The 11,932-nt window shown below is 42.5% G+C and overlaps 1 protein-coding gene across 1 annotated transcript; it reads left to right on the forward strand.

Moving 5' to 3' along the window:
* Window positions 1–6: 6 nt before the first annotated feature.
* ZNF304 (zinc finger protein 304) lies at window positions 7–5,898 on the forward strand. Its single transcript, XM_081810151.1, has 2 exons — window positions 7–209; window positions 2,034–5,898. The coding sequence occupies exons 1-2, from the start codon at window positions 176–178 to the stop codon at window positions 3,854–3,856; spliced, it is 1,857 nt and encodes a 618-aa protein (XP_081666277.1). The 5' UTR covers window positions 7–175; the 3' UTR covers window positions 3,857–5,898.
* Window positions 5,899–11,932: the final 6,034 nt, after the last annotated feature.

Here is an 11,932-nt window from a genome sequence, read left to right on the forward strand (position 1 = left end):
AGAGGGACCAGGGCTGGTTGTGTGAGTGGATAGACTGGAGACCCCTGTGGCCTGTGGGCTCAACTGTCCCCCGTCGTGACAGGGCTGTGTGACCTTCGAGGATGTGTTCGTGTACTTCTCCCGGGAGGAGTGGGAGCTCCTTGAGGAAGCTCAGAGACTCCTGTACCGTGATGTGATGCTGGAGAACTTTGCGCTTGTGGCCTCACTGGGTAAGTCCTTGTTTTATCTATTGGTATATAGCAAATTACCCCACAATTTAGTGGCTTAAGACAGTAAAAATCCATTGTTTCAGTGCGTCAGGGACCTGGTCACAGCTAACCTGCGTACTTTTTGCTCAGGCTGTCTCATGAGGTTTCAGTCAAGCTGTCAGCCAGGGTTGTGTTCTCATCTGAAGGCCAGTCTCAGGAAGAATCCACTTACAAACTCACTCATGTGGTTGTTCGCAAGATTTCATTTCTTGTGGCTTGTTGAACTGTGAGAATAGTTCCTCTCTGGCTGTTGGCCAGTGCCCTCCCTCGGTTCCTTGTAATGTTGGCCTTTCTGTAGTGTACCTCCTAACATGGAAGCTGCCTTCTCTCCGAGTAAGTGAGTGAGAAAATGCCCAGGATGGAATCCGGTCTTTTTCTAACCTGACCTTGAAAGTGACATCCCATTATCCTTAGAAATGGGTCAGGCAGTCCAGCCTACAGAAAGGAAGAGGCTTACACAAAGGCAGGAATACCGGGAGGTAGACAGTCCCAGGGCCATCTTAGAGGCTGCCTTCCACAGGCCCTCACGTTCCCTCCAGTGTCCCTTGGGTTTGGTTATTCCCCTGTTTCCTAGAGACAGCTCTTTTTGTCCAGCCAGCTCAGTGACTCTTCTCCCTCCCTTCTTTGGTTCCCAGAGTAGGGAGGGCTGTGGGTACCAGGGCTGGGCTGTGTGCAGTATCCCCTCCCTTCCTGAGCAGTTCCAACACTTTCTGCCCAAAGTCTTGCAGGAATTGGGTTAGGGGTTCAGGGCTTTTCAGTCTGTTCAACAGGTTCAGCATGGCTTGTGTGCTCCTTGGCCAGGTAACTGTCCAGATCCGTGGTGTCCCAGGTTCTGCCCTCATTCTGTAGTTGACATTTCCCGGGGCCTGAGCGTGCCAGGAATTACAGGTACTGGTGTGGTCACTGCTCATGGATGTCTCAGGGCTGTTCTGAGGCTCCTTCGAGGCTCTGTTTTTTAACATTTAATTTTCTTCTCTGTGGGGTGGGACTGCCTGGGCCATTCATCTGCCCTGTGTTTTCTTGACAACTTCAGATCCCATGTAGTGGCCCAGTTGGAGAGGGGCAGAAAGCCCTGGGTGTCTGACGGGGCAGACCTGACTCCAGCCACAGTGAGAGAGACCCAGAGAGGACCTGGCCCTGCAGAATGGGAGCTGGAGGAGTGGCACGTTAGTGCTGGGTTCAGATCATACTTTCAGCCCACTTTGTGTCCATTGGTGTTTTTTTCTCAAGGCCTATAGCGATACCTCATTTCTGCCTTTCCTTCCCCATTCTTGGCGCTTTGTCCATTTGGAACTTCTCTTCTGTCTTCCATCTCTTGGCTGTTTCCTCCCTTTTCTGGCCTCTGTGTCTCGTTCATTCTTCCCTGCTCTGCAGTGCTGGCTGCTTTAATGTGCAATGAGTTGTGCACATAGCCTCCAATACTCCTTAAGAACCAGCTACCTACTCGCAGGCGGGTTTTCCTGGGCCTGGACACATCCTTCTGCCAGAGCTCGGCTGGCACCAGCCGCCAAGGCCCTTATCCGTAGAGGAGTGAGCTGGAAAGCTCTTCTTTGTTCTTTGTTCCCCGTACCATGTACCACATGTGTCTACCCGTCCTTTCTCCTGACTATGACCTTGAGAGGCCTGGGGCTGACAGTGGGCCTTTCCTCACCCTGACCCTGCCTCCCTTGTCCCACCAGCAAGCCAGTGCCCTCATTCTTCGGTGTTCCACACACACATATGTGATGGGGCTGCTGCTGTCCACCAAAGCCAACATGTACCTCACCAGCATCTTTTTGCTTTCAGGTTGTTGGCGTGAAACAGATAACGAGGAGACTCCTTCTGAGCAGAGCATTTCTGTAGGATTGTCGCAGCTCAGGACTCCCAAGTCAGGTGCGGTTATCCAGAAAGCCCACCCATGGGAGGCGTGTGACCCACTCTTAAAAGACATTTTGCGCTTGGCCGAACACCAGGGATCACACCCCTTGCAGAAGCTGTACACACGTGGCCCATGTGGGAGAGGATTCTTGATCAGTGCAAACTTTCACCAGCACCAAAAGCGATACAGTGGAGAGGATCTCTTCAGGCTGGGTGCTAGTGCAGCCTCATATATGAAGAGCTGTGCAGTCCACATGTTGGGGAGACCGTTTACTTGCAGGGAGGAAGGGATGGACTTGCTGGACAGGTCTGGCCTCTTCTTTTGCCAGACCACTGGCAAGGGGATGATTCCATACGAAAGGACTGAGTTCGTGGAATCTTTCCCACACAGCACCAGTCTTGGCCAACACCAGGGAGACCATGATGGACTGGTGCTTTTCAATTGCACTGACAATGGGAAGGGCTTCCTGAATACCTTTACTTTCCTTGGCAACCGGATAAATGATACTGAAGTAAGACCTTTTAGATGCCCGCCATGTGGAAGTATGTCCAAGGAGAGATCAGCACTTACTCATCACAGAAAAGTTCACAGTGGAGAAATATCACATGTGTGTAAAGAGTGTGGAAAGGCCTTCATTCATTTGTCTCACCTAAAAATGCACCAGAAATTTCACACTGGAAAAAGACATTACACATGTAGTGAATGCGGGAAGGCCTTCAGCCGCAAAGACACACTTGTTCAACACCAGAGAGTTCACACTGGAGAAAGGTCTTATGACTGCAGTGAGTGTGGAAAAGCCTACAGCAGAAGTTCCCACCTTGTTCAACACCAGAGAATTCACACTGGCGAAAGGCCTTATAAGTGCAGTGAGTGTGGAAAAGCCTTCAGCCGCAAAGACACTCTCGTGCAGCACCAGAGGTTTCACACGGGAGAAAGGCCTTACGAGTGCAGCGAATGTGGGAAATTCTTTAGCCAAAGCTCCCACCTTATTGAGCACTGGAGGATTCACACTGGGGCACGGCCTTATGAATGCATTGAATGTGGAAAGTTTTTTAGCCATAACTCGAGCCTCATTAAACATCGGAGAGTTCACACAGGAGCAAGGTCTTACGTGTGCAGCAAATGTGGGAAGGCTTTCAGCTGCAAAGACACACTTGTCCAGCACCAGATAATTCACACTGGAGCAAGGCCTTACGAGTGCAGCGAATGTGGGAAAGCCTTTAGTCGTAAAGACACACTTGTCCAGCACCAGAAAATCCACACTGGAGAAAGGCCTTATGAGTGTGGTGAATGTGGAAAATTTTTTAGCCATAGCTCCAACCTTATTGTACACCAGAGAATTCACACTGGAGCGAAGCCTTATGAGTGCAGTGAATGTGGAAAATGCTTCAGCCACAATTCCAGCCTCATTCTACACCAGAGAGTTCACACCGGAGCAAGGCCTTACGTGTGCAGTGAATGTGGAAAAGCCTACATTAGTAGCTCCCACCTTGTTCAACACAAGAAAGTTCACACTGGAGCAAGACCTTATGAATGTCGTGAATGTGGGAAATTCTTTAGCCGGAACTCTAGCCTCATTCTACATCAGCGGGTTCACACTGGAGAAAAGCCTTACGTGTGCAGCGAATGTGGGAAGGCCTACAGTAGAAGTTCCCATCTTGTTCGGCATCAGAAAGTTCACACTGGAGAAAAGCCTCATGAATGCAGTAGTTTTGATGGTCCTTTAGCTACATCCCTTAAACTTGTTTAGCATCAGAAAGCTCACACTAGAGAAAGGCCTTATGAATGCAGAAGATGTTCCATCCCTTTGTTCGACCTGATAGGATTCACACCAGAAAAAGTCTCTGTGAGTACCCTTTGTGAGGGAACCATCAGCCGGCAGGTGAACCTTGTACATTCATACAGGTATCACGGGGAGATTCCCACTTAGCAGGTGGGAAGCTCTTATAGGTGCATTGCACTTTCTAAACTATCCAGGGCTCTTGACGGAGTTCTGTCACTGCCAGTGCCTGTGGCGGAAGCCACCTCATGACTACCAGCTGTCAGAGGCCCCACAGTGTGTGTCAGTCACTCCAGTGTGCTCGGGGAAGGCAGACCCCTGTGCTCCCCCTCCTGTTCTCTGGAGGGAATCAAGAGTGTTCTGAGCCCAGTGAGATCCTCACTTCCTCCCCCATGACTGCATTCCCAGTGGACATGATCCAGCTCTGGCCAAGAGGATCTGAACTGGAGTCTGCTGGGGATTTCCAGACAAGTTTCTCTTCACAGACAGTGTTGACTGTGAACATAATAACCATGAACTCATTTGTCTTCTTCTAAATCACCCATCTTTAGAACTGCTTGCCCCGTGCTGCTCTGATTCATGCAGTGTCACAGGCCTACTGTGGCGATCTCTACTGTTGTTGGTGTGGTGGGGTCTAGTCACTGTGCGGAACGGATTAAGAAAAGGTTGGGTTCTTCCACCAACTTCATGTGCCTCAGAAGGGTCAGCAGGATGGCAGAGAACAGATCCCAGTCTAGCTGGCCTAAGTTGCATTGTGCCCAAGGCTTGCTGGAAAAGAGTGGAGAGCTCTGTGTGCCTCATCCTGTGGCCCGGAAGGCAAGATTTCCTGTGAGCCCAGAGTTCATTTCTGAGGAAGGCAGAGTTGGCGTGAAAATCGCCAGTTCTTCTGGAAACATGAATTGGGTCTCTTGTTCCTAGGGAATGTTCCATATTCCCCAGCACTTGTGAGGGATTTCTGTCTCCTAGGTCTGCATAGGAGCCAGTGCCTGATGTCCAGAATCCCATAGGCAAGTTTCATTGACTGGAAGGCCCACAGGGCAAGGTGAGCCTCATAACTGGTACAGAAACACTGAGATAATGGAGTGGGGATGAATGTGGCCAATGAGAGGATATGTGTGTCTCCTAGCAGAGGCATCTACAAACGCCCATACGATTTTTGTGGGATGAGAATATAGAAATTCTCTGGACCTCAGACATCTGTATTTCCTGTGGCCAAGGCCACTGTTAGTGTCCAAAGGTTTGTGGATTCCTGTACCTCCCTGGGCTGTTGATGTGGCCATAACGACACATGCAGGAACCTCAGCATGGACAGAAGAGAGATCCAAGGATAGGGCTTCCCTGACCCAGCTAGCATTCCTAGTGACTGAAGTGGACATGGATTTCATTGCTCTCCAGTTCTTGCTGACATTGAGGCAGGGTTCATTCTCCTAAACTGGGGAGGGAGATGGGAGAACCAAAATAGTTGGCAGATGTGACTTTCTAAGAGGGATGGTAAATAGGGACTTTATGGGGAACGCTTAGTTCTCAAAAACTTCATTGAGGTATGACTGACATGAAATAAACTGCACATATGAAAGTGTGAAATGTGTTACGTGTCAGCATGTGTATATACCTGTGAAACCATCACCACAATCACGATAATGAACATATTCAACACAGCCAAAAGATTCCATGTGTCGCTTTATAATCCTTTTATCTCAGTCTTTCTAATACCCTTTGCCACAATTCATAAACAACAAGCATTTTCTAGAATTTTACATAGACAGAATCATATGGTATATACATTCGGGGGAGTTATGGATAGTGAAAAGGGACTCTAGCCCTTTTCACTATCCATAACTATTTTGAAATTAATCCATCTTGTTGCATGTATCAGTAGGTTGTTCATTTGTATTGTTGAGTATTACTCCATTATATGCATATACCACAATTGTTTTTTATCCATTAAGCTATTAGTGAGCGTTTGGGTTGTTTCCAGTGTGGGGCTGTTACAAATAAAGCTGCTCTGAAGATCTCTGTGCAAGTTATCACTTAATAACATTTCATTATATAAATAGGCCACAGTTTGTTCACTACTGAAGGACATCCTGGTTGCTTCCAAGTTTGGCAGTTACGAATAAACCTGCAATATACATTTGTGTGTAGGTTTTGTGTGGATTTAAGTTTTCATCTCTTGGTTCTAGCCAAGGAGTGTGATTTACTGGATCATATAGTAAGAGTATGTTTAGATTTGTAATAAACTGTCTTCTTTTTTTTAAGATTTTATTTATTTGAGAGAGAGAGCACAAGTGGGGGTAAGGACAGAGGGAGAGGGAGAAGCAGACTCCCCGCTGAGCAGTGAGCCTGACATGGGGCTCGATCCCAGGACCCTGGGATCATGACCTGAGCCCAAGGCAGATGCTTAAACATCTGAGCCACCCAGGCGCCCCTGTAAGAAACTGTCCTGCAAAGTGGCTGTACCGTTTTGCATTCCCACCAGCAATGAATGAGAGTCTCTGTTGCTCCATATCCTCATCAGCATTTGGTGGTGTCAGTGTTTTGGAATTTGGCCATTGTAATAGGTATGTAATGGTATGTTACTGTTGCTTTAATTTGAAATTCCCTAATGACATGATTATCATTTTCATGTTTTTTAACACTATCTTTTGCAGAGCAGAATTTTAATTTTATTTATTATTTTTTTTAAGATTTTATTTCACAGAGAGAGAGCAGGAACCCAAGCAGGGGGAGTGGGAGAGGGAGAAGCAGCCTTCCCGCAGAGCAGGGAGCCCGATGTGGGGCTTGATCCCAGGACTCTGGGATCATGACCTGAGCCGAAGGCAGACGCTTAACGACTGAGCCACCCAGGCTCCCCCAGAATTTTAATTTTAATCAAGTTTAAATTACCCAGTTTTTCTCAAGGATTGTATTTTTGGTGTTGTATATAAAACATTGCCAAATCCAAGGTCACTTGCATTTTGTTCAGTGTTATTGTCTAGGTGTTCTGTAGTTTTGTGTTTTGCATTTAGGTCTATTATCCATTTTGAGAAAATATTTGTGCAAGTATAAATTCTATATCTAAATCATTAAAAATTTTATTTATTTGAGAGAGAATTCACAAGCCAGGGGAGGAGCAGAGGAAGAGGGAGAAGCGGACTCCCTGATGAGCAGGGAGCCTGATGCGGGGCTCAATCCCAGGACCCCGAGATCATGACCCGAGCTGAAGGCAGACACTTAACCCTTAACCCACTGAGACGTCCAGGTGCCCCTAGATCATTTTTTTTTTTTTAAACATGAGGATACTCAATAGTTCAAGCACCATTTGGTGAAAAGACTATCTCTACTGAATTGCCTTTGTTCCTCTTTCAACAATCAGTTGACTATTTCTGCTGATCTATTTTTAGACGCTGTTCCAATTTTTTTCCATCTATTGAGATAATCCTGTTGGGTGGGCTTTGGCGGGGGGGGGGTGTTATTTATATGGTATAATCCATTAATTGATATTCAGATGTCAAACTAACCTTGCATTTCCTGGGACAAATCCCACTTGGTCATGATGTATGGTCCTTTGTATATGTTGCCAAGTCAGTTTTCTGATACTTTATTAGTGTATTTTGCATCTATATTGATGAGAGAGAACAGTTCTGTAGATTGCTTGTGCTATCTCTGTGTGACTTTGCTATCAAAGGAATCCTGACCTCACAGAAAAAGTTGGGAGTGTTGCCTCCTTTATTTTCTGGTAGGATGGAAGAGTTTTTGAGTTTTGCAGATTAGTGATATTTCTTTAAAATATTTGCTAGAATTCCTTAGTGAAGGCACTTGACCCTAGAATTTTCTTGTGGGAAGACTTTCAATCAATTTTCAGTCAAAATTTGCTTAATACAGTACTATGTAGTTTTTCTACTTGTGTCAGTTTTGGATAATTGGTGTCCTTTAAGGAATTTTTCCATTTCAATTGAACTGTCTAATTTGGGGGGACAAAGATTTTTATAATATTCCTTTATGATACTTCTAATTTTTTTAGGGTGAGTAGTGTCCTCATTCCTGCTTGTGTTAATTTATTTTCTTTGCCTGCCTCAAGTTTTATCAATTTTGTTGATCTTTTGAAAGAACCAATTTTTAATTTCATTGATTTTTTTAGTTGAAGAATAATTGACCTACAATATCGTGTAAGTGTCAGGTGTACAACATACTGATTCAGTATTCATACACATTACAAAATGGTCACCACAAGTCTAGTTACCATATGTCATGATACAATGTTTTTACAATATTACTGACTATATTCCCTGTGCTGTACATTATATCCCTGTGCCTTATTTATTTTACAATGGGAAGATTGTACCTCCTAATCCGCTTTGGCTCTTTCATCTATCCCCATCCCCCTTCCCTTTAGCAAACATCATTCTCTATATCTGTGAGTCTGTTTCTGTTTCATTTGTTCATTTGTTTTGCATTTTAGATTCCACATATAAGTGAAGTCATATGGTATTTGTCTTTGGGTGATTTATTTCACTTAGCGTAATACTGTTTAGGTCCATCCATGTCACAAATGGCAAGATTTCATTCTTTTTTATGGCTAATATTCCATTGTATCTATATATAACTAGATAGAAAGATAGATATTTATAGAGATAACTAGAGAGAGAGATGTGTAACTCCACACACATACCACATCTTTATCCATTTGTCTATCATTGGACATCCTGGTTGCCTCCATATCTTGGCTATTGTAAATAATGTTGTGATGACATAAGGGTGCATATGTCTTTTTGAATTAGTGCTTTCACTTTCTTCAGATAAATGCCTAGAAGTGGAATTGCAGGATCATATGGTATTTCTATTTATAATTTTTGAAGGAAGTTTCATACTGTTTTCCATTGTGGCTGCACCAATTTACATTCCTACCAACAGTGTACAACTGTTCCCTTTTCTCCACATCCTTGCCAATACTTATTTCTTGTCTTTCTGATAAGAGCTATTCTGACAGGTGTGAGGTGATACCTCATTGTGTTTTGGATTTGCATTTCCCTGATGCTGATGTTGAACATCTTTTTATGTGCCTGTTGTTCATCTGTAAGTCATCTTTGGAAAAAGGTCTTCAGGTCCTCTGCCTATTTTTAAGTCAATTTTTATATTGAATTTATAAGTTCTTCATATATTTTTGATGTTAACCCCTTATCAAATATGTAATTTGTGAAAAGCTTCTCCCATTCATAGGTTGCCTTTTTGTTATTGATAGTTTCCTTTGCTGTGCAAAGCTTTTTAGTTGGTGACCCATTTCTTTATTTTCGCTTTTGTTGTCCTTACCTGAGGCGACATCCAAAAACATATTGCTAAGACCAATGTCAAAGAACTTACTGCCTATGTTTTCTTCTGGGAATGTTATGCCCATTTTGAGTTTAGTTTTGTATATGGTATAATAAAATGATCCAATTTCATTCTTTTTCATGTAGCTGTCCAGTTTTCCCAACACCATTTATTAAATAGGGTGTCTTTTCTTCATTCTATATTCTTTTCTTTTTGTCATAGATTGATTGATCATATAAGTGTAGGTTTATTTATTGGATTTCTATTCTGTTTCGTTGATCTATGTGTCTGTTGTTGTGCCCATACCATACTATTTTGACTACTATAGCTTCACAGTATAGTTTAAAATCTGGGCGCATGGTATCTCCAGCTTTGTTCTTCTTCAAGATTGTTTTGGCTGTTAGGTCCTTTGTGTTTCCATGCAAATTTTAGGATTATTCTGTGAAAAATACCATTGGTATTTTGATAGGGATTGCACTGAATCTGTAGATTGCTTTGGGTAGTATGGACATTTTAACAATGTTAATTTTTCTAATCCATGAGTGTGAATTATCTTCCCATTTATTTGTGTTTTCTTTAATTTCTTTGATCATTGTCTTGATAGTTGTTAGAGTACAGGCTTTTCACCTCCTTGGTTAAATTTATTACTTGGTATTTTATTCTTTTTGATGCAGTTGTAAATGGGATTGTTTTCTTAATTTTTCTTTCCCTTTCTTTAAGATTTTATTTATTTATTTGACAGAGAGACATAGCGAGAGAGGGAACACAAGCAGGGGGAGAAGCAGGCTTCCCGTTGAGTAGGGAGCCTGATGTGGGGCTCCATCCGAGAACCTTGGGATCATGACCTGAGCCGAAGGCAGACGCTTAACAACAGCCACTCAGGTGCCCCTTAATTTTTCTTTCTGATAGTTTGTTATTAGTGTATACAAATGCAACAGATTTCTGTATATTGATTATGTATCATGCAAATTTACTGAATTCATTTATTGCAATAGTTTTTGAGTGGAGGTTTTAAGGTTTCTATATGCAGTTTGTCATCTGTGAATAGTGACAGTTTTACTTTCTTTCCAATTTGAATGTCTCTTTTTTCTTTTTCTTTTTTTTAATTTTTTTTTTAAAGATTTTTTTTTTTTTAATTTATTTGAGACAGAACGAGAGAGAGAGAGCACATGAGAGGGGGGAGGGTCAGAGGCAGAAGCAGGCTCCCTGCCGAGCAGGGAGCCCCATGCGGGACTCGATCCAGGGACTCCAGGATCATGACCTGAGCCGAAGGCAGTCGCTTAACCAACTGAGCCACCCAGGTGCCCTTTTTTCTTTTTCTTGTCCATTTGCTGTGGCTAGGACTTCCAGTACTAATCTAATAGAAGTGGCAAGAGTGGCACCCTTGCCTCGTGCCTGATCTTAGAGCAAAAGCTTTCAACTTTTCACTCTTTAAGTATGATGTTAGCTTGGGTTTGTCATATATGGCCTTTATTCTATTGAGGTACATTTCTCCTATATTCACTTTGTTGAGAGTTTTTGTCATAAATGGATGTTGAATTTTGTCAAATGCTTTTTCTGCACCTCCTGAGATGATCATATGATTTTTATCCCTCATTTTGATAATGTGGTATATCATGTTGATTGATTTGCTGATGTTGAACCATCCTTGCATCCCTGGAATAAATCCCATTTGATCATGGTGTATGATCCTTTTAATGTATTGTTGAACTCAGTTTGGTAATATTTTGTTGAGGTCTTTTGCATGTGTGATCATCAGGAATATTGGCCTGTAATTGTTTTTCTTATAGGGTTTTTGTGTGGTTTAGTTATCAGGGTTTTGTGTGTGTGTGTGTGTTTCTGTTTTCTAACTTCAGTAGCTTTTTTTTCTAATCTTTATTATTTTCTTTCTTATCCTTAGTTTGGGATTAGTTTGGTCTCATTTTCTTGTTTTCTTTTTTTTAACATAAAAGTTTAGGTTATTGACATCTTTCTTCTTTTGTAATAAGCTGTTTAAAGCTATACATTTACCTCTAATCATTTAGTTTACTTGTGTCACATTGATTTTTATATGTAGCATTTTTACTTTTATCAAGCTGAAAATACTTATACTTTAAAAATTTCCCTTGTAGTTTCTCCATTTATTCATAGGATATTTGGTAGTATGTAGTTTAATAAATCCCTATTAAATTCGCAGGGCTGGCATCACAGAGCAGGAGGAACGCTTTTAATCTTTCAGTCAAGGGCCCAAGTGTTATAATTAAGGCTTGAAATGGAGAAAATCTATTTGTTACTTTAAATATATTACATTCTGAGGAAGAGACTGAACAAAGCTGTCAGTTTTTAATGTAGGAAGAGTAACCCACTCTATCAGGAGTTGATGAGGATGACCATCGGTTAATTCATCTTGGTTATTAGGCACTTTTTCCTTCCTCAGAGCACCCTCATTGATCTGATTTGAGGTATTTTCTTTGTCTTAGTTTTTGTTTCATAAGATGGGACAATCCTTTTTCCAGTGTTCCTTCTATGTACAGTATCTACAAGTGTCTTTGTCAATAAGTGGTTGATTGGGAAATGGGCTATTAGCTGTTTGACCTGCAGGGACACAATTTACATTGGGTCCTGTCGTGTTTTCATTCTGAAGCCCTCTCAAAATGTACTGCCATGTGCTATAGTTCAGCTAAAGAGACTGTTTATTATTCTAATTTCTGTAAGTGCTCATTGAACATTCACAGATCAGTAAAGACACAATAGTACAACTTCCCTATTCCTTTTTAT

This window comes from Leptonychotes weddellii, unplaced genomic scaffold, assembly GCF_054177405.1.
Source record: "Leptonychotes weddellii isolate Sample4059 unplaced genomic scaffold, ASM5417740v2 HiC_scaffold_1905, whole genome shotgun sequence".
In the NCBI taxonomy this organism is placed as follows: Eukaryota; Metazoa; Chordata; class Mammalia; order Carnivora; family Phocidae; genus Leptonychotes; species Leptonychotes weddellii.